Below are 25,266 nucleotides of genomic sequence, written 5' to 3' on the forward strand. Positions count from 1 at the left end.
ATTGACTGTGACTCATGGTACTTGTGCAATACTGAAGAATTATATGGAATATCAAAAGTTTAAGCAAAATATGCTTTTATTATTATAGGCTATTCATGCCATATGTTATAAGGGGAGATTTTTAATTAATTTGCTCAATTACATCAGGCAAGTCAGTGCTTAGATAACACCGTAATTAATTCAAAGAAGAAACTGATCACTTTTCATTGCCATGTGTGCTGTAGCCTGATTTCAATGACTGTATTGATGCTGGCTTCTGTTCTAACTCTTCTCTGCCCTCGCCCTTCATCAGAGTCACTGGCAAGGAACAAGATGGGCTGACATGAGTTTCTCATCCTTTCCTAGCAGGTTCCATAAAAAATTTGTTGAGTTAATGATCTACCTTTTCTTGTCGGAACTTCTGGTTTTGCTAAAGTAGAAGTGAAATGGCCAAGAGAAAAGCTGAAAGAGGAGGAAATTGCTCTAGATCGTCCGTCCCTAAAAACTAGAAGGCTGGCTAAATTCAGACTATAATTCACTTCCTGGGTAGAATAATTACTTGAGAATGACTGTATAATTTCAAGGGTGTCTACAAAGATGTTTATGGCAAATAAACACCAATATTTATGAAACTAGCATGTCTGAAGAATCAAAGTATATGAAAACAATCTTTCATATAGTATAAATAGAATAATAAATGTTTATTAATTTTTTTGGATAGGCAACTTCTGCCCCATACCTAAGGCCCTAAGGAAACAAGGATCATAAAAGCATTCTTAGATTGCCAGGAACTAACAGTAGAAAATAAAAGATCACAGCAAATCTCAGTTTACCACTCCATCTGGGTAAGCCACTTTAACTTTCTCCCTAAGACTCAAAAAGTGGGGGATTCAGAATTTGATAAGGTGTTCAATAAGCATATGCCTTGTTCAGATAATGTCTTACTTCTGTATCTAATATCATTTTTTTGAGTACCACTGTAAGGCATGCATTTGATATGTATTTAAGAAATCCTTTGCCTATCTATCCAGCATATAAACATGTTCCTATAACATATATGTAGAAAACCATTTAAAGGGTTCTAAAAACACCAATGTTAATCTTAAGGCTTTCTATTTGATTCATATGTTGCTTACATATATCTAAATTATCCTTCAAAGTCATTCATATATAACCAAAATATTTCACAGAATCATAAAAAAAACCTTTTCTTTATCCTCCTACAACAACCTAAAAATGTCAACATAACCAGCGGTATTTTGAATAGAAACACCTTTTTTGCAGCTGTTGAGTGAGTGGCACTGTGATTAAAAGTATGGACTCAAGTCAGACCGTCTACATTTGTATTCTACCTCCACCACTCAGGAGCTTCGTGGCCTTTCCTAAGTTACTTAACTTCTCTGTGACAAAGTCCGCGTTAGTAATATGGAGATAACAGCACTTGCCTAACAGAGTTGGTGAGAAGATGAAATGAGATCTCTCCATTAAGTGCTCAATAGGGTGGCTGACGTATAAAAAGCATTCAGTAAATATTACTATCACCAGTATGATTAGATCAACAATGTTACTATTTCATGAACTCAAATCAGTTACGTTTTATATAAACAGAGCTACTGGTTTTGCATTTTTATAAATGTTTCCAAAAAATCACAAGACAATAGGCAAAGTATTTATTATATGATAACTGGAAAAATCTGTTAAACCCACCTGCTAGCACAAAGATATGGTTTCCTGGTTCTCCTTGCTTAATAATGTAACTCCCTTGCTGGTAGTTTCTCCCATACATGCATTCCACCATGTCTTTGATCTGCTGAGGATCCAGTCTCTTTAGAAATTGATTTTTATTAAGGGCGTCTGTAATGAGCTTCTTCTCACTGGCATAATGGAAAAGAGATGGCAAGTTACATTAACAAAAACCGTGTTGTGCTATTTAGATTTATTTCATTTAGATTCCTGATATTACCACCTATGTACTTACAACTTTTCTGGGAGGGACAAATTTTTTTTCTAGCCCCACCAACACTGACCCTTATAACTACCATACTTCACATGTAAAACCTTTGAAAATATTTTTGAATAGTTTTCTGTAATTGACATCACATCAATTTTATTATCACTCCTTGCTGTCATCATCACAAATATAGCCTCTCTCAAGATCTCTAGATGCATATAAATAATATTAATATTAGTAATAGTAATGGAGACATGATTTTTTGGATGGAAAGAAAATCTGGTATTTAAGAAAGTACCACATGGTATTCATTTATTCATACATATTTGCATGCATAATGCCTATAGTAGCAGTTATCTTATATTTTATTTAATCTTCACCACTATCCTGTGAGAAAATTACTATTCCTACTTTCTGGATAAATAGACTAAAAAGTAAGAAGCAAGTTAATCCCCCTAGGATTTAAATCTAAGTCTGTGAGTCTGAAGACTGTACATCTATTGCCTCTCCTGAGCTGAAGAAGACAGCTCCTTGGGACTCGCCAGGTTCGATCAGAAACAGAGGGTGATGGTGGTAGACTGGGTTCACCTAGGTTTTGACCCTCAGTATGTCTAGACTAGACAAAACATATATTTCCAGTCTCATAACCTATTCATTCCCCAAATCCAAGGCTCTCTTGTTCATTGCCCTCCAACATTCTGTTTTCTTTTGGAAAAGAAGTAGCTCAAAATAATTACCCAATCTTATTACCATAAATTTCAAAAGTTTTAATTATCATACTGTACATGTAGCTATCATAGAATTATTGAGCTGGCAGAAGAGTGGCCTCGTGGGCTAGGTCAGAATCTCTGCACAACATATTTGCTTTCAGTCAAACTCAGCGTGATTTCTAAAAATCGGATTTTTCTGTATCGTTCATTCAAACTCTTTCCCACCACTAGCTTTACTGTTTTAAAACTTGTGATATTTTTCCACACAGAAAGTTCTCAGACGTAAAGTAAAATTTCACAGATTGGATACTTCCTTCATGACCCCACCCATCAGGCTATGTGAAGAAAACAGAATGAAGAAATTCCTTCAGTCCTACAATGACGCCCTCATCCTCAGAGCTACACAAACTCTCTGAGTACCTTGAGAACTTACTTCCTCCTGCCACCAGTGTATCACCAAATCTTGTCATTTCCCTTTCCAAAAAATCACTGTTATCCATTTCAAGCGTCTAGTTTCCCTTTTCAAGGATGTCACCACAGTCTAAGAAAAAAATTTAGGTCTGGACATTAATAGCTTCTTTTTAGCATTTCAGCTTCTAGCCTCTTTCCCCTGTAGTCTATTCTATCTTTTATTATCAGATTATTCTTGTTAAAACCTGACTTCATCCTGATCTCATTTTTACCTCATCTGCGAAAGCCAATAATTCATTCAATTAATATATACCGAGAAAATACTTTGGCTACATGTTCTTCTCAGAGCAAGCAGTAGAACTGTGTACAATGCCAAAAAAGCCCCAGCTTTCATAGGCTTTTATGTTCTCCTAACATTCCAGCTAGTGTTTCATCAATGCCCACATAGCCTAATTTCCCAAAATATGTTCCAAGAAGTGCTCTTCCTTTATAAGCAAAAGTGTGCTGAGTTTGAACAATTTTGCAAATTCACAATACATACTTTCAGAGTTCAAAGAAATCTTCCAGTAAACAAATCTCTTAAACCAATGTTTCCAAACCTCAATGTCTTTTTATTTATTTCTTCTTTTGGCTTAACTTCTATGAACATTCCATGGAAGTAGTTTGAAAACCCTTTTGCCCATAGAAGAAAAGCAACAGCTCACAATCTGGTATTGACCATTTCCCACCATATGACTCCACTCCACCCATCCAGTACTTACTTGCTAAAACAAATCCCTTGCTTCAGATAGGCTGGTATCCTCATTGTCTCCTATGCCTGCCAGCTTTATCTTTAGGCTTAGTCCCTATTTTCTACTCTAACTTAATTTCTTCTTCCTTCAATCAGTTTAAACCTTATAATTCTCCCTTTGTGATCTAGTCAACCGTGTGTCGATGCTGTAGCTCACACAATCCGTTCAGTCTATTCTTAACTCCTAGAGTACTGTATTCATGTCTATTCAATTCAACAAATTTTATCAAACATTTACTTAGGGCATAAAAATTAGTTAAGCATGGTCCGTGGCCTCGAAGAGTTCCCAAATCCTTTTAACTTAATTTAGTGTATAACTTTATAATATATTCTACTATTAGAAAAGAGTTCTCTCGATGACTTTTTCTCCAAACTAGATTATAAATCTTAAAGGACTGGGTCTTCTCTTGAATTCTCTAAGAGGCAGCATACAGCAGTGACTTTCACTCCCTCTACAACTATGATAGACCAGCTGTTATCAGAACAACTCTCCGGGCTCACACAATACAACTTCAAAAGCTAATTAAAGTAGATATTTACAAATGTGTTTGAAAGCACTGGAGACCTATCGACATAACAACAGCCTGAAAAGCCACGATCAACAAGCGAATATGAGCATGACATTCACCTCTGCTTTTCCCTTCAAGGCATTTGCTGATTTGAACCCAGCGCTGAACAGAGTTTTGGCAGTCTCAAAGGATTGGAAAGACCAAAGTTAATGTTCAAGGCACACCATGAAGGAAGAATCCTGGTAAACAAACGGGATTTCATATGGGACATCTGTAGGGCTGCAGCCTGTGAGTAAGCACCAGTACAAAAGAGGCTAGCTCTGGAAAAGACTGAACATTAACTTCAAAATGACAAATTCCTATTTTGGTTAAAATAATTTGCTCCTAGCCTGACTGCCTGCCACAAGCAAAGGTGTTTTCTGTAGGATGTTCACAAAATCTAGAGACGCAAATTTTCTCTAGAGTTTCTCCCTAAAGAGTATCTGGTATGACATCAGGCATACCAAGATAAAAGACCAAATGACTGAAGACCAAGAGAAGAAAAGACAATAGAAACAGACCTAACAGATCAATATATTGTAGGTATCAGATACAGACTTTCATATAACCATACCCTAAGAAAATCATATCTAGGACTGTCATAATCAAATTACTGAAAACCAAACAGGAAGGGGGAAATCTACAATGCAGTTGGAGAAAAGACACATCACCTCAAATGACCAACAATATGACCGACTTACACCTCAACTGAAATAACAGAAGCCAGGAGACAATGGGATATCTCCAAAGAGCTTTTAAGTGCCTATTTCCACTATCTTTACCCAGTGAAAATAGCCTTCAAAAATAAAAGCAAAACGAATACATTTCAAAATGTCATTCCATTGGCAACAGACTCATAACAGTGGAGAGCTCCAGACAAACAGAAAATGATCCCAGATGGAAACTAATAGATGCTAGAATGAAGAAAGAACAATGGAAAAAGTAAATATGTGCATGACTAAAGGAAGCTCATCTTTATAAAAGAGTAATAGCAATACCTTGTGGATTTTAAAATGTTTGATAAATAAAATGTTTGAGAACAATAGTCAAGTTGTGAGGCAGGAAGGATGGCAGTAAACATAATTTAAAGTCCAAGAAGTGATAAAAGTATTAATCTATATTAGAAATTTAATAAATTAAGGAAGCATGTCATAATTTAGGGTAACCTCTATAAGATGAGCCAAAGAATGTTTAACTAGAAAGCTAACGGAAAAGAAAATGGAATAATACGCATTTAATTAATCCTAGAAAATGTCAAGAAAATAGAGAAAAAGAAACCAAAGAAGTGAAACAAATACGAAACAAATAGTAATATGTTCATATGCAAATATTTGTATTTATATTAAAGATAAATATACTAAATACTGGAATTTTAAAAAAGACTGTCAGATTGAAAAATAAAATAAAAAGGAAATATGAAATGTGTGTTACTTATAAGAAGCATTCCTTTAAGATAAGGATATAGAAAGTTTGGAAGTAAGGAGGTAGAAAGGAATCTTTATCCTATATAAACACCAATTATAAAGAAAATGTTTCTTGATATAGGAAAGTAGACTTTAATGAAAAACACATTTCTAGAAATAAAGAGGGATATTTCATATTGATGTGATCAGGAAATATAAGTATTCGAAATGTGTATGCAATCAATTAAATAGCATCAAAATATAGAAAACAACATTGACAAAAATAAAAGAATAAACCAATCCACAATTGTTTTGGGAGATTTTAATACATTCCTTTAAGTAACTAACAGAACAAGCAGACATAAATTAGTTAGAATATAGTTTTAAACAACTGACTATCAAACTTAATTTCTTGACCTCATTGATATTTTAAAAGATTGTATTTGGGGCACCTGGGGGGCTCAGTTGGTTAAGTGTCCAACTCTTGCTTTTGGCTCAGGTCATGATCTCAGGACTGTGAGACTGCTTTGGATTCTCTTTCTCCCTCCCTCCCCACCTCCCTCTCTAAAAATAAAATAAAGTAAAATAAAATAAATGATTGCATTCAACAAATTCAGAATACACATTCTTGTCAAGTACACAAAAACCTTCATGAATATTGACGATATGGTGAGCCATAAAGCCCATCTCAGCAATACAGAGTATGTTCTTTGAACAGTAGAATATTTATTTTTTATTTTTTATTTTTCTTTTTTTTTTTAGAGAGAGCGCTCCTGCATGAGACTGGCTGTAGGGGGAGGGCAGAGGGACAGGGAGAGAGAGAATCTCAAACAGGCTTCACACTCAGCATGGAGCCGAACGCAGGGCTTGATCTCATGACCCTGAGATCATGACCTGAGCCGAAATCAAGAGTCATATTAAATGTGAACTTACATAAAATGTAGTACCCAACAATTCCTCTCCTAGGTATATAACCATCATAAATCATATATATATATGACATAGCGAGTATACATAGATATAGATACAGATAGATATATACAGAGAGAGAGAGAGATGCAAAAATGTTCATGGCAGCCTTACTCAAAATTGCTAAATACCAAAATCAACCAAGTGTCCAACAATAGAACTGATAAACTGTGGTATAACCACCCAATAAATACTACACAGCAACTATAATTAATTAATAATAAATTACTGCCACATACAATAACACAAGTGAATCTCACTATATAAACCAAACAAGCTAGACTTAGGTAGAGTACATACTCTATAAATCCATCAAAATACAATTCAAAAAAAAAAAAAATTGGGGCGCCTGGGTGGCGCAGTCAATTAAGCATCTGCCTTTGGCTCAGGTCATGATCTCCGGGTCCTGAGATCAAGCCCCATTTACAGCTCCCTGCTCAGCGGGGAGTCTGCTTCTCCCTCTCCTCTGCCCCTCCCCCCAACTCATGCATGCTCTCTTTCTCAAGTAAATAAATAAAATCTTAAAAATAATTTAAAAATAGGCAAAAAGCAATCTGTGATAATCCTAGCACAGACACTGGCTACCTTTGAGGTAGATAATGGGTAGAGATCAGAAGGGAGAAAGAGGCACTGAGGTACTGGGAATGTTCTATTATCTGGTCTGTTTGTTGGTTACATGGGCTTGTTCACTTTATTTGTGAAATTCGATGAAAAGTTCATTTAAAAAAATAAAATGTGTAAATGGCTTTGGAGTCAGAAAATCCTAGGTTCAAATCTCAGCTCTGCCACAGTGTAGTGGTGTCACCTTGGACAAGTCACTGAACATTTCTGAATCTCAGACTTCTGCTCTGGAAATAGAGCATAGTAATCATATCTACTTCATAGGAATATTATGCACATTAACTAAGATAAGGTGCCAGTAAATACTTTAAAAATGGCAGTAGTAGTTGGCGATGGGGGTAGTCGCAGCATGTTTTTTTGCGGGGGCGGGGTGGAGCAGGGAGCGTGGAACGGGAAAGTTCAGAAACCAGGGAGAAACAAAGAGGCACTGCCAAGACACTCAGCTCAGCTCAAAGTCCTCCCGCCAGGCTGGATCTCAAATTCACGCCCATCAGCAGCAGCATCCGTGATCTTCCTGTAATCCTTTTACATCCCCGCTTACATAATCCACATTCTTGGAAGCAATACATTTCAGTCCTCTAATTTGCTTCGGGCAGTTTAACTGGTCAAAGTCCACCAACAGTTCTTGTTATGAAGCCTACTACATCTTCTTTCTCTGGTCCTGAATTTTAGAGGCCTGTGTTCTCACTCTTTGCTCTTGCTGGGCAATAGCACGTATCCTGTGATCTTCTTTGTATAAGGCTCAGCGCAAGCAGAGGCCAGTGCCTCTGCCTTCTTTCTTATCTCTCAAGGATTTCTTGTGAGCATAGAGGTTGAGGCCATGCAACTTGTGTGGCGTTTCATAGCTTAATTATATATACAGATAGAAAGCATATTGTAAAGCGTATTTGTCAAGGGCACAATATCTGGAGCCGCAATGCCAGGGTTTGTTTGTTTGTTTGTTTTTAAGATTTTATTTATTTATTTGACAGAGAGAGACAGCCAGCGAGAGAGGGAACACAAGCAGGGGGAGTGGGAGAGGAAGAAGCAGGCTCCCAGCGGAGGAGCCCGATGCGGGGCTCGATCCCAGAACACCGGGATCGCACCCTGAGTCGAAGGCAGATGCTTAACGACTGAGCCACCCAGGCGCCCCGCAATGCCAGGGTTTAATTCCTAATTCTGCCCCCTATGAACTGTGGAACCCTGGGCAAGTCACTTAATCTCGAGTTTTTTCAGCTGTAAAATTACAATAAACACAGTTCACAGGTCATTTCTATGACAATTTAATGAGTTCACAGTATAAACAGTGCCCTGCACATAAAATATATTACCTACAGGATAGCAATTTTTCTTCTAAGTCAGCAAGTTACCAGCAACTTGAAAATCTTTAAGTCAAAACAGCCCTAAAAACTATACTTAAGACCTGCCTTGATTTTATTTAGGGATACCCCTTCCCAACGGTGGTCAAACTCTTGATAATCCAGCCTCGCTGCCTGTTCGGCCTGCCGGCGCTCGGAGCACCCACAGGCCCACTGAACTACTTACAAGTCCCCAAATGTACCAGGACACCTTGTCTCCCTGCCAGCCTTCGTCCTTCAAAACCCAGCTCAAGATCATCTTTTCCATGAAGCTTTCCCCAATCCCACCAAGCAAAGTACGCTCCCTCCTTCCTCTGTATGCCTACCTCTTAGAATACGAATCACACAAGACTGCAATACATTTTCGTTTCCCCAAGAGACTGTGATCTCCAACTGTGTGGCCATGCTTTCTTCATCCTCTTAGGACCTAAAATCTACGAGCGCACCTGGCACCCAAGAGAAACTCAACAAGATTAAGAATGCTAATGGACATTCAAATTCTTTCTCCAAGTTTAAAAATTATGGGTACAGAGACAAGAATGGAGATGAGAAATGTCAGCTACTTGGTAAACCAGCCACAGATAACAAGCAAAATAAGCATCTCTTTATTTCCTGCTCCCAAATATCTTTTGAGCAATAAACCAACAAGAAAAAAACCTGATAAATGCACAAGTTTATAATTTGAGAAACTAGCGTGAGACCGATGAGATCATTCCACGCGTAATCAGAAAATGAGCATGACTTTCTCCTGTCCGCTCTCTCACCCTATTGCCCATGTAATTAAATACGGTTGTAATTTAATCATGTTTACTGTTACTTCTTGCTCACAACAAAGACTTCTCTCTCCCTTTCTTAAATGTGTGCACATGATCCTATTCCCACGAGCATCCAAGAATAGAGTTTAATAATGAAATGTTGAAAACCAAAATTTACAAGGAAGTTAATCTGACACACTCAATGATATGCATGACTGTCATTGTGCTGCACGGTAATTAGCTAGAAATGGTAAATAGTTCCCTGAAAAGTCTGCAGTGAGTATTGCCCTTAAATTGTCAAACTGAGCATTTCTGGAGTCAGCTCTAGGGAAGCCTGTCCCTATAACAAAATACCAGCTCCCAATGGTCGTCCCGCACATTATGATCCTCTGGGGAGAGTCTATAAATCCTGACGCCCAGGGCCCTCACCTCAAACCAATTTAATAAGACTCCCTGGCGGTTAAACCTCAAGCATCAGTATTTTTAAATACTCCCCAGGTGATTACAATGTGCATTTAAGGGTAAGAATTACAGCTGTAAACAAGAAAATGCAGGGAGCTTGAAGTTGTCCTTTTCCTCTTTATCCCCACTGCACCGGAAACAAGCCTCCATTGAAGGCTCGTGGAGCAATTCATCAATTACTATCAAGCAATTAACAGTGATTGATTAGTTAACAATAATCAGTTAATGTCTGTTGCAGGAGTTTTCCATATCTTATTCTCCTCTGCAATATTACAAATAAACACAGAAATGAGAAAATCATTATTCCTCTCTCCCTCTTCCCAGGAAACCATATAGAACCTGAAACATAGCCTAGCATATTGGGGGCAATGCTGTCCAGTCAGCCCCAGGACTCTGGATTTTTTTTTTAATTGTGGTAAAATACACATTTATAAACTATACCATGTTAACCATTTTTAAGGGTATAGTGTAGTGGCATTAAATATATTCTCATTGTGTTTCAACCATCACCACCATTCATCTACAGAGCCTTTTTCATCTTCCTGAACTCAAATGCAACCCATTAAACAATAACTCCCATTCTCTGCTCTTCCCAGCCCCTGGCAACCTCTAATTCTGCTTTATGTCTCTACAAATTGGATTAGGTATGTCACATAAATGGATTAATGCAATATTTGTCATTTTGGGTCTGACTTACTCATGTGACATAATATCCTCAAGGTTCATTCATATTGTGGCATGAAAAAGAAGGAATTTCCTTCCTATCTTGAGGCTGAATAATATCTCATTGTATGTATATACTGTATTTTGTTTACCCATTCATCCATCAGTGGACATTTGGGTTGTTTCCACATTTTGGCTACGATAAATAGCTCACAACATGCTGCTATGAACACACGTGTACAAGCCCTCTGGACTTTTTTACATATGGCTTTACACCTTCAGCACGGCCAACATTCTCAGCCAGAGAATCTCACAACACAAAAGCAAAAGGGCCTGGTGTAGCAAGCAGAATTCTAAGACGGCTCCATGATCTCCAATCCCTGGTGTCAAGCTCCTGTATAATCACCAACCCTTGAAAGAGATGGAACTTGTGTTTTGCTCCTTGCCAACAGAAAATGCCAAGAGTGATGGGAGGGTCACCCCAAGTGTCTAATATAAGATTTCATCTTAATCAACTGTAAAAAGATTCTCCAACTGGCCTTGAAGAAGTAAGCTGCCGTGTTGTGGACAGACCTGGGAGCAAGACTATGGCTAGGAACTCTGGGCAGCCACCAGGAGCTGCGAGCAGCCTCTGCAGACAGCCAGCAAGAAAATGGGGAGCTCAGTCCTAGGGCTGAATTCTGCCAATAATCACTGAGCTTGGAGGAGGCCTTCTTCCACTAGAATGCTCTAGGAAGGAACACAGCGAGCTGACTCTTTGACTACAGTCTTGTGAAACCCTGAGCAGGTGATCTAATTGTTGTGCCTAAACTCCTGACCCACAGAAACCCTGAGATAACAAATATGCGTTGTTCTAAGCTGCTAGGTTCGTGGTGGCTTATCGCACAGCAAGAGAAACTAATACACCTGGGTTTCCCTGAGTTTCTATTTCCAAGAAATTTCAGGTAGTATCTTGTCCACTTTTTACCTACCTTTTTCTCATCTGATCTGGAAAGAAGGGACTGGAAGCTCTAGAACTTTCTTTCCTTCCTATTTCCCAGAGCTTGATCCATAAACCCCCAAAAGATGACCCAAACTGCTGCTTGAAGTTTACCAGTTAAAACTAATTGGACATGATAAACATATATTCCTGAAAGGTTTAAATGGACACTGAGAGTTCCTGATCGCTCGCATTTTGGTCTGAATTATATACAAGATATCCTCTGGCTATTCTTGGCTATATATCTAATACAAAACAAAATAAAAACACCTCACAAAAACCTGTCCAACAAGACTGCACTAAAATATCTACGACTAGCAAATAATTTGAAGGAGAGTCCACATGGAAGGGAGGAGACAAATTATTTTCAAATGAGACTTTAAGAAAAGGGAACAGTTTTAATCAAAGGATAAATACAAGAAACATATCTTTCACAGAGAAGGCACTTCCAAAAAGAGTCTAAAAACTGAAAAGCTTTATCCTTGGCTTTAGATATGTTCCCTTTCTTGAGAATTCCATTGCAGTTTAAACCCTAGAAAAAGTCAGGTGACCGGAGTGGAGCTGCTCAGGCTTCCAGAAAGAAAAGGGGAGGCTTTCTGGCAAGCGGACTGCGCTGCTTATTAGGAGACAAAGGTCAGTGGTGATGCTTCCCTTTGATCAAACAAGCACAGAGAAAAAGGACACTGTTTTCTTGACTATACTGTTTCTACTATACCATTTCCAGTGAGTCTAGCAAGGAAATGGGCAGCGTTCAGAAAGGCATGCCATGTCTGTAAGGAAAAACTGGGTCAGAACAGAGTAGCCCATTTCAGAAGACACTTAGAAGATGTAAGTGAGGGGAGCTGGAGGCTCCTCTCTGGCCTCCAGGACAGTGGTTCAAAGCCAGCACTGCTAAATTCATCTAGAGGAACCTACGTGCAGTCCAGCAGACCCACGAACTACAATAAATATCGTATAAATTAATATCACAGCAAGTAAAATAAAACAAGGGTAGGTTTCAGAGTGGCTCCGATTAAGTGGCAGCTGTCTTGACATCCAGGGGAGGTCACAGAGCTCGAGGCACTGCGAATGGTGACCCCGGGCTAGTTACTCTACCTGCTGAGCCTCAGACAACAATAATTAGCCAGCAGGTTGACTGTGAAACTAAATGAGAGAACTCTAACCTAGGTCATACTGCAGTGTGCCTAGCTGGTTATAGGTACTTGGAATTGGTACTAGTGGCCACTGACTGGTCTGATATTGAGAATGGAGGAAAACGAGGAGGGAACCAAAGAAAAGTGTATGTGAAAAAACGGGAGAGAGGAGACAGGGAGACATACAGAAAGGGGAAGCAGAAGAGGAAGAAAACAAAGTTAAAGAATGAGCTTAGCTGATTGAGAAATTCAGTATTCAATAACTAGCTGTCGAGTCGAAGCTGTTGACCTGAGGACTGAAGGACATCTTGGACACTGCATAGCCGCTAGCCAGGGCTATTGGCTTCGTGGAGTCTAAGAACAGCCTGGGGCGCGCTAGGACTCTCCCGCTCGTGGACCCCCAGCGGAGGCACGGCTCGGAGGCCGCTGGGCACGTCCACCAGCTTGGACTCTGGACTGTTCACCGCAGAGAGGCCTCGGGTGCCGAGTGTTTTCCGAGGCTGAATGAAACATTTTCCCTAACACCTGGCAACTGGCGGACCGGAAGATTTGAAGATAAAGTGAGAAGGAGCAAAGTGCGGCTATAAACCAAGCAGAAGACCATGTGAGAAGCTGAGAGAGGACCCGGGTGTGGGTGCACGGGGAGGGGGGCCAGGGCCTTTGGCTCCTGGAGAGAAAGAAGACAAGTCAGAGGCCAGAAGTGAGAGGGACCGGGGCCAGGAATCAGAAAGTCTGCCTAAACCTCTGTAACGTCACCAAGATGTTCTCTAATTCTAGGCAGGCTCCTTAACTTGTCTGTGCTCCTTACCTATCCCCCCCTTTTTTAAACAGCCCCACCCTCCCCACGCACACGTCCAAGGGGAGCCATTCACACTGCAGGCTACACCCCCTATAGGGGCTGCCTGTCTGCACCGTGGTGGAGAACCCGCACTTGGCATCAGGCAGATGTAGATTTGAACCCTGGTGCGGGGAACTACCAACACCACAACCTTGGGCAAACTGTTGAATGACCCTGAGCTTTCATTTCACCTTCTCTGGCGCCATGGAAAAGCACCTCCTGCCTCAACAGGCAAGTCTCCTGCCTCCATGAGATAACAGGTAGCTGTGCAGCTTGGGTCTGATCGGAGTGTCTCAGTGTACACCACTGCTGAGAAACATAACCGCTGTTCTCAAACATTCTGACCACTTACAGCAGACACACCACCCAGCCGCTTCATCCATAGCTCCTGGCTATCAGATCACCACTCAGTTGGACCTTCTCTTCTTTCTTTCCTTATATAGGGAGTTTCATTTTCTGCTTTTTGGAAGACTCAAGTGAAGGCAATTATAATACAAATTTTTTAACTATCCAACTACCCAACTGATAAGTAAAAGTCGGTACATGGGCTCCTTCAAATTTTTAATAATCTCTTATGTGAAATATAGGTACAGAACCTGTCAAATAGCAATATCTAAGTCATGATTTCAAGGAAGTAAAAAAAAAAAAAGTTTCTTTCCCTCCCTTCCCCAGCAAATGTTCCTCTAGTGCAAACTGATAACAGGGCCGCACTTTCTGGAAGCATAATTTTCAGGGAGAAATAATAGCCGGGAGCGGTTTGTAATATACAAAACCAAAGCATTAGAAAAGCATCCATTTCTAATTATATATTTCATTTTTTTACAAGGCTTCCTAACTAAACTGCGATTTTCATCTTGGAGAAGTGGTATATAGGAGTTATTAGAACAGACTTGAGAGAGCAGGGTTTCTGGTTTTGAATCCTGGTTCTGCTATTAAGAGCTGTGTAATCTTGGGCAAGTTATTTAATTTGGCATGTCTCCGTTTCCTCGTCTATAGAACGGGGGTGAAAATAATACTATCAGTAGTACAGGTTTGTTGTGAGAATTAAATAATTCAGTATTTGTGAAGCATTCAGAACAGTGCCCAGCACATAATAAGTGGTATAAAAATACTATTATTTTTACTTTTACTGGTTATTCCATATGAATACTTCTGTCCAACAAAGCAGCTACATTTCTGTAATGTACATTCGCATGCTAGGATCTGCTTCAGAAAGGAAACACAGGGGCGCCTGGGTAGCGCAGTCGTTAGGGCGTCTGCCTTCGGCTCAGGGCGTGATCCCGGCGTTCCGGGATCGAGTCCCACGTCGGGCTCCTCTGCTGGGAGCCTGCTTCTTCCTCTCCCACTCCCCCTGCTGTGTTCCCTCTCTCGCTGGCTGTCTCTCTGTCACATAAATAAATAAAATCTTTAAAAAAAAAAAAAAAAAGAAAGGAAACACAAATGATAACAACCATACTCTTTCTCGGTCCCTTGATGTAGATATTATTTACATGGATGACTCACCAGCATTTTCCACTCTTACCTACTCTGCTCCTGGGGTGGGAGTGACAAATGAAACTAATTGTCCTTCCTAAAACTAGAGTCAACATCTGAAGTCAGATGGCAAGTCTTTGTTTTATCCTTCCCTTTCAGGGAAGAACAATAGTTTCAAATGATAGTTCTTGCGTTCTTAGTGAAAGGCAGTCATACTAGCAACTTGCCAGATGTCTCTGATTAATTTGCCTCTGTTCCACCAGACAGTCAGCATGAGCTTGTAATTTTGCTCTGCCAATGCTGAAGTTTGCTAAACAATGTCTACATAAACAGAAAATTTAATTTCAGTGAAAGGTCTGACCTCTGAATACATGGTTGTCTTGGTGCTCGAGGCAGGTCAGACATGGCCAGAAACGCTGTCTGAACTCTTCCTCGCCCTCCTTTGCCACTGATATTCAGTTCTCAGCCTTGAGGAGCACTGTACTCATTTGGGAACCTATTCACGCCCCTCCATAGATATCACAGTCTGTGCTCTCAGGTGGACCAAACCCATTCCCTGTATCACACAGACCTGAGCGCTGAGGATCCAGAACTTGGTGAACATTGATGCAGTGGGTAAGCTCTGCTCAACTCTGCTTGGAAGAAGCCAGGAAGCACCATCGTTCTTCCTACCAATCAATAAAGCATGCAAAACAAGGCAGACTGGTGCCCAAACTGTTTGACTTGAGGAATTGATTCTTGCGGGGAGGTCTGAAAACATTAGGATTGTAGAGGAAAAGAACTGGTTTCAAGGTCAAGAACCCTGGATTCTAATCTTAGCTCTGTCACTTACCATGACAACTGCAACTCCCCTACACCTGTTTCCCCCCTTCTCCAGTAAAGGTTCTTCTAGCCCTAAAGCCTCGGCTGTTTGCCATAATAAATTTAAATCAGAAATCAGAGCAGTTGATACACTGTAGTGCTCTGACTCATCATGATTTATGATACTTCAGTAAGGCTAAGTACCTGTAATAGAAACGGGCTATGTGCCCACATAGTTGTATGCCTCTGAAGATCAAAAATGGCCAGTGGACACAAAGCCAAGTCACTCCAAAAGGCTATGCTAGACTGCAGGTTCGGGGCAGTTTCAGAGTGATCCCACATTGTGCCCACCTCAGCCTGACAGGCACATTCTCATTTGCTGTGGCTTTGTCCTAGAACCAAACATAGGTCCTATGTTGTCTACATAGTTTTGCCAAACTTCCCTAGGTCATAATTCCCATCTCAGGAAATAGCAGTTTGAGTCAAATACACATCATCTATTTCCAAAGAAGACTTGCAAATGGCCAACAGACACAAGAAAAGATGTTTAAGATCACTAATCATCAGAGAAATGCAAATCAAAGCCACGCGAGATATCACCTTACACCTGTCAGAATGGCTAGTATCAAATAGACAGGAAATGACAGGTGTTGGTGAGGATGCAGAGAAAAGGGAACCCTCATGCACTCTTGGTAGGAATGTAAGTTGGTGCAACCACCATGGAAAACAGTATGGAGGTTCCTCAAATCATTAAAGTAGAAATACCATACAATCCGGTAATTGCACTACTGGGTATTTACCCAAAGAAAATAAAAACACTGATTTGAAAAGAAATGCACACCTCTATGTTTGCTGCAGCATTTTTTACAAGAGCCAATATATGGAAGCAACCTAAGTGTCCATCAATGGGTGACTGGATAAAGAAGATGTCGTGTATTTGTGTGCAGTGAACATTACTCAACCATAAAAAAGGATGAGATTTTTGTCATTTATGACAACACGGATGGAACTAGAGGGTATGGTGCTAAGTGAAATAAATCAATGGAGATAGACAAACACCATATAATTTCACTTATATGTAGACTCTAAAAAATAAAGCAGAACAAACAAACAGAAACAGATGCATAAATACAAAGGACAAACTGGTAGTTGCCAAAAAGGAGGAGGGTGGGGGATGGGTGAAGGGGAGTGGGGCTTCCAGTTCCGGAAACAGTAAGTCACAGGGATGAAAGGTACGTGTAAGGATATAGTCAGTGGCATTGTAATAGTCCTGTAGAGCCAATAGACGGCAGCTACACTTCTGGTGAGCACGACATTACCTATAGGGGTGTCAAATCACTATGTTGTACACCTAAAACTAATGTAACATTGTGTGCCGACTCTACTTCCGTTAAAGCATAACACATAATCTAGAACCGCAATATCCAATACAGTAGCCACTAGACACACGTGGCTATTTAATTTTATAGTTAATTAAAATAAAATTTCCATTCCTCAGTGGCACTAGCTGTATTTCCAGGGATCTCGGCGCCATTTTGCTATTGGTTACAGCACTGAACAACACAGATTATAGAACATGACCATCACTGCACAAAGTTCTATTGAACAGCACTGAATTCAGAATTTCCCAATGCCGTTAGAGTATATACGTTCTTCCACCTAAACCAGGGAGGTACATCTACACAGTTGAAGCTACCCCCTCCAACCCTACGGGAACACTTGATGGGGACAGGACAACAAAGCTGGCAGGAGTGAGCTGCCTGGCAGCTGATGACGTTCACTTGCCATTGACAATAACTTTGAGCACGGGGCCCCAGCAAGCTCACAGAGCACTGTGGATGGGTTTGACAGTTTCTCATGAATTACTGCATCTGAACCTTCAAATTCCAAATCTATCATTCCCCCAATGTTATTTTATGGTTTCTGTCTGTACATCATATATCCCTAATGCTGTTGATTGCAGGAGGGCTGGGAATCTCCCCTCACTTTCTTGCTCACTGTTAAGTCTGGTACTCATCCGAGACAAGAAGACTTTTTGACAAGAAGACTCAGTGTAGAGGGAGGGACTCCAAAATGTTGTTGCCACATATCAGTAGGAACAAATTCAGTTATAAATTCAGCCAGGAGGGGCGCCTGGGTGGCACAGCGGTTAAGCGTCTGCCTTCGGCTCAGGGCGTGATCCCGGCGTTATGGGATCGAGCCCCACATCAGGCTCTTCCGCTATGAGCCTGCTTCTTCCTCTCCCACTCCCCCTGCTTGTGTTCCCTCTCTCGCTGGCTGTCTCTATTTCCGTCTAATAAATAAATAAAATCTCTAAAAAAATAAATAAATAAATTCAGCCAGGAAACTTTATAAATAAAGTTCAACAAATAAGTTATGAGAACCTAAAAATAAATGAAGGAACCATTTTGATGGATACCTTAAATTCTCTACTATCTAACAGTAACTGCTTGGAAAAGTAGCTAAACCAATGAGTGCTATACGCCATTCTTTTATCAGTTAATGATACTTCCATCTTTTCTAATACTCCAACTTCTAGAAATTGTTTCTTGCAAAATTTTTGATAGACTGTATAAAAGATATATAATAATATCTGAAGTTTACTTGGGGGCTTTTCTCTAAAACTAGAACTATTTCAAACTGGAAAATGATTTGTAATACTGACTACTTTTTAAAAAATTGGAAAATTTTAAATCTCTGACGTGATGATATTAGCTATCTATGTTTAGCCAGTTATTTCAAACTTAAGAAGAAAGACATCTGCAAGGGAGATTGCAAGAAAAATTGAGGCAAAAACTTCTGCAAGGGAACCTGAGGCAGAAAACCAATCAATGAAAAAAGAGTGGGCCCCAAATTCTAATTAATTTTTTCAATTTAGAACCAAAAAGCTTTATGAAAGTATATGGGTGAATATTAGGGCAGAAATGATCTAGTTTTATCTGTTCAGGACTTATTCATTAAAAAAAAAAAACAACCCAAAACCCATCATGACCTCAATGTAGACTTGTACCCATGGCTTGCCTTTATTCGGGAGTCATTGCTAATCCTTATTCAAGAGCTCTAATGTCTTCCCTCCTGTGTCCCACTCACTATAGACAGGTGGTTTGGCCCAGAAACAGACTGTACCTAACTACTGATTTTCTTTTCCTGATTATAATAGAGTTAATAAAGAAAAAAATTTATACAAAGGAATTTGTTCATCTTGGATGGCTCAGTTCCTTAACACCAGGAGAATGGTGCTCTGTCTCAAGATGGGTAAGTCTTTGGAACAAAATAATTGAACATAATTTTTGCTCAAGAGAAATCTGGTAGAATATGTAGGGAGAGGATCGAAGATGATGAATTGCTACTAAATTCTCTGATGCTTCTCTCAGATACACAAGAACATTCCTATTTGAAAGATTGTTTTGTGGGTAAATAATATACTGTGCTTGCATACATATAATAATATACTACGTAATATGCAGTATTACTATATGTGCATATATCTCTGTTATATCAAAAGAGAGAAGATATCTGTTATATCAAAATCAATCCAATTTTTGTAAGACAAGCACAAATCCACACCATTAAAAATAAATATAACTTTTGCAAAGGAAATAGATAACACCTTTCTAAACCAACTAATAATAAAACTCTCAGCTTACAACAAACTCTTCTGAACTCTAATATTAATCAGATTTCTTTCAGCCGCAAAGTATTATGATTAATAACCCGGCATGACTTGTTTCCTTAGCAAATATTTATTGATTGCGCACTATGTGACTGTCAACAAATTGATGAATTAAACCTCCCTTTGCAATTCTGTTGTCAAAATTAATCATTTATTTGTTTAAGTCAGATGTTTTATGTTGATTTATATGACTTGTGTTTATGAATAAGTTAAAATTTGTTTTAAATTCACAAATCTTGCATTTTGCAAGAGAAATCCAGGCTTGGCCAAGACATTATCAAGGCAAAAGATCTAATTTCAACTAATAAATATTCATTCATTTAAAAATAATGCCGAAAAGAGACCCTAACTTGGGATGTTTCTGGTCAATCTCCTGGTTAGGAAACATGCGCGCACACACACACACACACACACACACACGCACATATAGGGATGCTGTCATAAACATTTATAATTTCTTGTAAAAATCTTTATTTTCAAAATCAATTCTAACTTTTCATTGTTCCCTCTGTCTGAAATGTCCTTTCCACCTCATCTATGCTTCTCTTCCTCCTTTGGGCCTCAGGCCTCCTCAGCCAGGCCTCCAGGACAATTCCAATTCTGTTGCCTTTCTCTCCCCCTAATCGCAGACACCACCACTATACTGTTGGTCCCCATCATATCATTTCTCCCAATTAATAATTACGCAATGTCGACCCGTTTTTGTGTAGTCTGTCTCCCCATGAGAAAGGCTCTGTGCCTATTTACCCACTAGTATCCACTTAGCGCCTATCACAGTGGTGGGCGGCCCATGGCGCTCAACCTGAATGAATGAATCCGTCCCCCGCGGAGGGTCCAACTTCTTCCTTTTTCACAATGCTTGCAGCCTAAGTGCTAGCAAGCGGTTTTGGCTACACATATTCACAATTCACTGTGATTTGTGTACACTTTGAAGTCCACTCCTGTAGACAGAAGGGCAGACTTCCGAAGACTCCGTCGGCACTCCCCTAGGGTTTTCGAGATAATGGACATGACTTTCATAAACTCAGCTCCTCGGTTATACCTATCACAAACCAAAGACCGGGTAAAGCGTCATTCCTGATTTAAAGAAAAGTTCTGCTTCGAAGGGGACCCTTTTCCAAAACAGACCCATTTTAGAAGTCCCTCTGTGTCCAGATCCACAAGGGTTATTCTCTCTTTTCCACGGAAGCGGCCTAAGAAAAAACCGCCCTAGTCCTGCACAATAGTAACACTCTCGGAGCCAGAGAGCATGGGAACTTCTTACCTGGAGTCCTTCCTGACTCTTGCTTTCTCGAAAGAAAATTCTGGGGGTTTATTGAGGTCATAGGTGCGGGTTGTTGGCTCGGCAGACACCCCGGCTTTCGCCCCCCTCCTGCTGTGGAGGGAGACCAGGCCCGAGGCCTTGCGGTGGACCTCAAGAGGCACTTTCTCCGGAGAGGCGGGCAGCGGGCTTCCTCCCTGCAGGTGCACCACATCCTGAAGCTTGTTGAGCTGCATGCACTTGCTCTGGAGTTCCTCCGTGAGCTCGGCAATGGCCACGGTCTGCTTGGACAGCTGTTCCCGCAGCTCCTTCAGGTGGTACTCCCGCTCCTGGATCTCGGCGTCCTTCCTCCTCAGCTCTCTCTCCAGCTCTGTCACCTTGCTCCGCAGCGCATGGGTGCTGAGGTTCCCGGGGTGGCCATCCGGATGCTTGGAATGTTTGGGTTTCACCGAACCATTTCCCATTTTGCTCAAGGACCTGGGAGGAGGCAGAGAACCGGGAGTTACCTAGTGGAGCTTCACCACCTCCCGGCCCCCGCCACCCCTCGTTCCAATCTCTTTCATAAATAGAAACATAGCGGTCATCACTATTTGATAAGCAATAAATTCCCTCTGCTTCCAGAGGGAAAGCTATTGACTGATTTCCTTTATCTTCCCATAAGTTGGCACTTGGTTTCCTTGTCCCCTGTCCCTTTGATGGCACAGGTGTCACACCTAAGCATTCTGCATGAGTGGCCCGAGTTACCTGCTGTTCTCTCCAGTCAGTCTCCCTGGACAGCTGTCAAAAGCATCACAACAAAACTGCAAACTGGATGTCAGCAGGGCCAAGAAGCCACACAAGCGAGCAGCTACAGAAGCCGAGGCTGGGTCATGTCACCACTCTCTCAGCGCCCTGTGCAGTTACAGCAGGAAACTATCCCCTGATTTAGAAAACAGCACGTCTGCATTCCTCCTCCGGACGACACTGCACGTTGCTATTGCCTTATTAACACTTTCCTCCTGCTGCGTGTACCTACTAGGTTTTGTATTTCTGATGGTGCTCATGGTTAAAAAGTTCTGGGTGGCAGTTCCTAGAAAGTAAACCGGAGGTATGGGGACTCTCTGACATCCTTTACTTCATATCCTAAAGCCAAGGTTGTCGGAAAACGATGATGTTTGGTGCAAGGCTCCACTCTTTTCCTATTAAGAATATGCTCAATGTAGGCCCCCAAGTAAGTCCCTAATCCAGCAGATCTCAGGCTGGGACACATAAACCGGGATTATCAGGGTGGTTTTAATTGATTCAGAATGGTTTCTTGTTGTTGCTCAAAGCTATGTGTTATTTTAACATTCCTTATAAATACAAATAATTGGCCCCACAAAATTTTGATTTTGTTGATGTTATTGCTTAAGTAGAAGATAAATTAGGTATTCGGGTATACTGAATGAATTCAATTAAAATTTTTAAAAAATCCCCTGCAGATAATAAGCACACATGAACAAAACCACAAAGGAAAACTTGAAAGGGTGAGTTTGGAAAATACTGCTTTAATTCCTGTAAGGTTTAAGTCTTCTTAGGCTACCTCTTTAAACTTCATACTTCCGCCTGTGTACTTGTTGACAGCCATAACTCAAGAAGCATTATAACACTTGTAAACTAAGTTTAAATTCTCTCTCATTATGTAATACCGAAGAGCTAGATGACACTTTATAGTTACATAAGCCACACATACTTGCCCCTCTCTCTCTCCAAATTTCAAACTCCAAGAAAAATGAAATGCTCAGACTGATTTTGCTAGCCTCCCCCCAGAATAATCATGACCTCTGCAGCAATAAAGACATAGATGGAAAGATGTAAAACAGCCTCTAAGTCTCAAGCAGATGCAACAAAATAGCCGATGCACATCGCCTAGGATGGACAGCACAAACAGAAAATACATGGACTTGTAGAAGTAATCTTGCAATACCCAGATATTCCTCATAGAATTCAGGTTCAAAGTAGTCAGTAATAAACATTAGCCTCGGGAGAACTGCCATGCCATGTCGCAGAGATGTGGCAGGTTTAACCTTTAAGTTTCTCTTGACTGGGCAGCATTTACTATTCTTATATATTAAGAATATATAAAAAGGTTGAGGAGACTAGAATTCAAAGAAGTGGCCCTGGACACCCTTGTACCCAAATAAGCAATTCAGAAGACGTCAGACTGGGGGGGGGAGGGGCGCCTGGGTGGCTCAGTCGTTAAGCATCTGCCTTCGGCTTGGGTCATGATCCCAGGGTCCTGGGATCGAGCCCCGCATCGGGCTCCCTGCTCAGCGGGAGGCCTGCTTCTCCCTCTCCCACTCTCCCTGCTTGTGTTCCCTCTCTTGCTGTGTCTGTCTCTGTCAAATAAATAAAATCTTAAAAAAGAAGAAGAAGAAGAAGAAGAAGAAGAAGAAGAAGACGACGACGACGTCAGACTGGGACCTAGGAATAAACTTGAATGTGATTCTGCTTCGCAGGCGTGAGATGGGGGCTCCCAGAGGTATCTGAAATTGATGTGTGCACAAGTTTTTAACATCCTGCAGTGGGCCATCTCCTAGACATAATTTTGGGTCCATGGACAAGCATTCCCAACCAAAGCAGAAGGGAAGAAGGGGTGTGGGCGGAGGAAAAGGGTTGCCTTATAAAGAAAAGTAAACACAAAAACTTTTAAACGTAACATTAAACTAATTCATTCTTTATTCATAGAACAATTGTTTACTAAGACCTAACTCAGTGTCGTGTACTAGATCAGGGGCATAGCTCCATGAATTTGCAATCACATTGGACAGAGAAAACAGTTCCAGCATTCTAAATATGAAAAGCCTTAGAATCACTTTTGCTCTATGTATGGTATTCAAAATATCCTGCTCCAATCCAATAATTTCACAAACTTGAAACATAATTAGGCAGGTGTTAAATTCTCCCAAAACACCAACTCTTCTCTGGTTTTAATGAAGACAGTTTAGAAGCTGTGTAAATCTTTCAAGCTATTTAGAATTCTAAAGACGGGTGAAATTAACTCATCTTTCAAGTAACTAATTTAAGATATGTAAGTAAGTTACTGAATGGCTCAATACTAAGTCTGATTTCTTAGTTTGTTCACTCATGTAAATTTTGTTGTCCCTCAAGCCAAGGCTTCAAGTGCTTGGCTTCACCAAACCTAATTAGATTCACTCTGTTTCCTATATTAGTCACTAAGATAGATAAGCTATTTCTCAAAAATGTATTGTTAGCCACAAGGAGAATATATTGTTAGCAACACAGGATGTTGCCCATCGATCTAGCAACTACAGGTTATTAGAGTCATTCTTAGAATCAGAGGGCAAGACATGATGTAATAAGAAATGAGCTTGGAGACGAAGATCAGAATTTCATATGAGCAATGGAGTCAGGCCAGCCAGGGTAGGAAGACAACCTGCCCTTTCCTGGCTGTGTGAGCTTCTACAAATGACTTAGAATCCTGTTTTTCAATCTAGGAAACGGGTGTAATTATATCCAGCTCATGGCGTTATTATGCAGACTATGGTTATAAGGTATCCTGTATAATGTTTGACACACAGCAGGCCACCAAGTAGCTCTTAGAGCGTGTGGCTGGGGATGGGCACTGAGTGTCCCCAAAGAGATCATTGCTGGGTGGGACAAAGTCTAGCATGCTGGATGCCTTCCAGACAAGAGGTCTCTAAAGATGCCAGTTATTCCCGGGGGTGCAGGGAACCTTACTCTCCTGGCTTATCTCTTCCATTTAGAAATGATTGTGGAACAGCCTGGGCAACCTTCCCTGATAAGAGAAGCCCCACCTAAAATGGAGACCAGAAGCCTTCATAAATGACCTAGCCCGGGTTCCAGGACTGCAAGGACTCCACAAGCTTTGTAATTCCCTCGCGCTGCCTCTACCTGTTTTCATATATTGCAGTGTAAGCCTTCAACCAAAGGGGCCCACCTAAATATCTTGGAAGATAATAAAATAGAACATGGCTCGCTGTGAAGGCAGTATTCTTCTGTCTTCAGAAACAGGCAAGAGGAATAGAATGAGTTGTGGCATTGAGCAAGAAGAGAGGAAAACTACATGCAATTTTAAATTATTATTACATTAATTTGATCACCACTTAGAAGACATCATATACAAGAAGTAACTAGAAAAGACACAAGAGAAGCAAAACTGACTGTGAAGGCTCTTACAGGTGCGTTAACACCTGGCAGCCAACGTGGGAGGAGTTAGGCTTTGTTGTCTGTTTTTCCTCCAGCCCTAAAGTAGTTTGAAACCCAAATCTTGGCTCTGATCTAGATAACATCTATTCTCTCTCTCCCCATCTGGAGTCTGATATAAATACATTTATCTGTAAATATGGGAGATGGTATAGTGCTGGCTAAGGTGACAGAGCCAGAGTCTCAATCTGAGCACTTTCATTAGTATACACCTGCCCTTGGGCATGATTTTGGGCTTGAGGGTCAATAATAGACTAGAGGGACAGACCCACAGGAAAAGCCATGGGCAGATAAAATCACTAT

General features: G+C 40.6%; 1 protein-coding gene across 1 annotated transcript in view; it reads right to left on the reverse strand.

Annotated features, from left to right (window-relative positions):
• The window catches only part of PRKG2 (protein kinase cGMP-dependent 2), a 93,183-nt gene that overhangs the window by 62,336 nt on the left and 5,581 nt on the right, over positions 1-25,266 (reverse strand). The window contains exons 2-3 of the mRNA XM_026509882.3: positions 20,761-21,234; positions 1,687-1,853 (exon numbers count right to left, since the gene is read on the reverse strand). Of these exons, the coding sequence (XP_026365667.1) occupies positions 1,687-1,853; positions 20,761-21,221 (628 nt within the window). The 5' untranslated portion in view covers positions 21,222-21,234. The remainder of the gene's footprint in view (positions 1-1,686; positions 1,854-20,760; positions 21,235-25,266) is intronic.

Source organism: Ursus arctos, unplaced genomic scaffold (assembly GCF_023065955.2).
Source record: "Ursus arctos isolate Adak ecotype North America unplaced genomic scaffold, UrsArc2.0 scaffold_9, whole genome shotgun sequence".
Lineage (NCBI taxonomy): Eukaryota > Metazoa > Chordata > Mammalia > Carnivora > Ursidae > Ursus > Ursus arctos.